The sequence below is a fragment of the Ranitomeya variabilis genome, chromosome 3, assembly GCF_051348905.1.
Source record: "Ranitomeya variabilis isolate aRanVar5 chromosome 3, aRanVar5.hap1, whole genome shotgun sequence".
NCBI lineage: Eukaryota > Metazoa > Chordata > Amphibia > Anura > Dendrobatidae > Ranitomeya > Ranitomeya variabilis.
Window position 1 is genome coordinate 769565466 of NC_135234.1, and position 1947 is coordinate 769567412.

Below are 1947 nucleotides of genomic sequence, written 5' to 3' on the forward strand. Positions count from 1 at the left end.
ATGTATTTCCTGTGGATTCAGTCCTTTCCTGGAAGTTCTCTGTTGGCCAGTCCATTTTCAGCTTAAGATAAGTCTGCTACTTTTTGGGTGTTTCCCTGCTTATGTCCTTCTGTTCAGTTCAATTTATGTCTCTTTTGACAGCTTGTCATTATGAAATATTCCGGCTAGTTGGAAGCTCTGGGGTCGCAGATTTGCCCCTCCACACCGTGAGTCGGTGTGGTGGTTATTTTTGTAAACTCTGCGTGGACTTTTAGTTTTTATACTGACCGCACAGCAACCTATCCTATCTCTGTCTATTTAGATAGTAGTGGCCTCCTTTGCTAAAAAATTTAGTTTCATTTCTGAGTTTGTCATTTCCCTCTCCACTCACCGTCAATATTTGTGGGGGGCTATCTTCCTTTGGGGGTTTCACTGAGGCGAGATAGCTTTCCGTTTCCATCTTTAGGGGTAGCTAGTTCTTAGGCTGTGCAGAGGTGTCTAGGCAGAGTTAGGTACGCTCCACGGCTATTTCTAGTGTTGGTGTTAGGAGTAGGGATTGCGGTCAGTAAAGTTACCACCTCCTCAGAGCTAGTCCTATTTTTGTTATTACCCACCAGGTCATTTCAGTGCTGCTCCGTAGTGAGTCCATGATTGGTTTTGCCCACCAGGTCATCTCAGCACCTCTCCGTACCCACCAGGTCATAACAGATTCTTATATGATCCAGCTAAATCTCCAAGACACTAGGGTAGACGAGGCTCTGAAGACAATATTTATTCTCCTAACATTCTTATTCTTCTGCTTCTTTGTCTACTTTGTTGTCGTTCTTCTGATCGCCTACTTCACCACGCCTCACATCCAGGAGAACCCTCAATATGTCCTATTTGCTCACATGCTCATCAATGATACATTGTTTGTAATTATGGGGATCGTCCTCTCCGTGTTCTACGCTTATGTTATATACATCCCGATGACCGTCTGCTACGTCATGCTCACTCTTGCCACTGCTACCTTCAAGGTGACAGCTTATAACCTTGCCATCATGGCTTTGGAGCGTTACATAGCCATCTGTTTCCCCTTGAGACATGTCATGTTTTGTACAACTGAAAGATCCTACTTCATCATTGTAGTCATGTGGTTTGTCGGACTGTTTCCTAACAATGCCGATTTTATAGTCTTGATTGTATCTGTTGAGAGGAGTTTTTTCTTCCAAGATCTCCTATGCAGGCAGGACTATCTCATAGTACAACCTCTGCAGGCCAGCATAAGGTCCATCTCCTGCATCGGTAGCCTAATTCTAGTGGCTTTCGTCATTCTTTTCACCTACATAAGAGTCATCGTCATAACTCGTAAGACAAATTCCAAGAGTTCTTCGGCTTCAAAGGCCAGTCGAACCCTTATGCTTCATGCCATTCAGCTGCTACTGTGTCTCCTGTCCTTGCCCATCTCAAACACAGAGTCATACAATGGAGAGTATGTCATTATTTTACTTGTTTTCAATTTCCTCATTTTTGTGGGTTTGCCTCGACTCCTCAGTCCTCTTATATACGGGATCAGAGATGAAGTGTTCAGCAAATGCATTCGCAGGATGTGGAAGCAATGAGGAAATGTTCCTCACGAGCACCACAATTCAGGTATGACTACAGCTGGCCAGACACATGAGATAGCTGTAGGCTGAACCACAACTATTTCTCCAGACTCAAAGAGCTTCATGGGTTTTCAACAAGGTGAAAGTAGAATGCTGCAATCAGACAGCTCGGCCAGAAACTTATCTCAGCTGAAAACAAAAGGAAGGCATGAAAATACTAATGGTCCAATCCTTTTCTCCGCCAAAATTATGTGTAAAGGTAGAGCCGGGAGGCCCCAAAACACATAAAATGGCTGGCCGGTCCTGTCAATATCTAATGTGTTTGGGGGCCTTAAAGTTTATGCAATAGTCCCCCTTAACATTGTCATACTCATAGAGGTAA

General features: G+C 43.9%; 1 protein-coding gene across 1 annotated transcript; it reads left to right on the top strand.

Annotated features, from left to right (window-relative positions):
* The first annotated feature begins 695 nt into the window (after positions 1–695).
* Positions 696–1580, top strand: LOC143817826 (odorant receptor 131-2-like). Its single transcript, XM_077299290.1, has one exon. The coding sequence runs from the start codon at positions 696–698 to the stop codon at positions 1578–1580; it is 885 nt and encodes a 294-aa protein (XP_077155405.1).
* Positions 1581–1947: the final 367 nt, after the last annotated feature.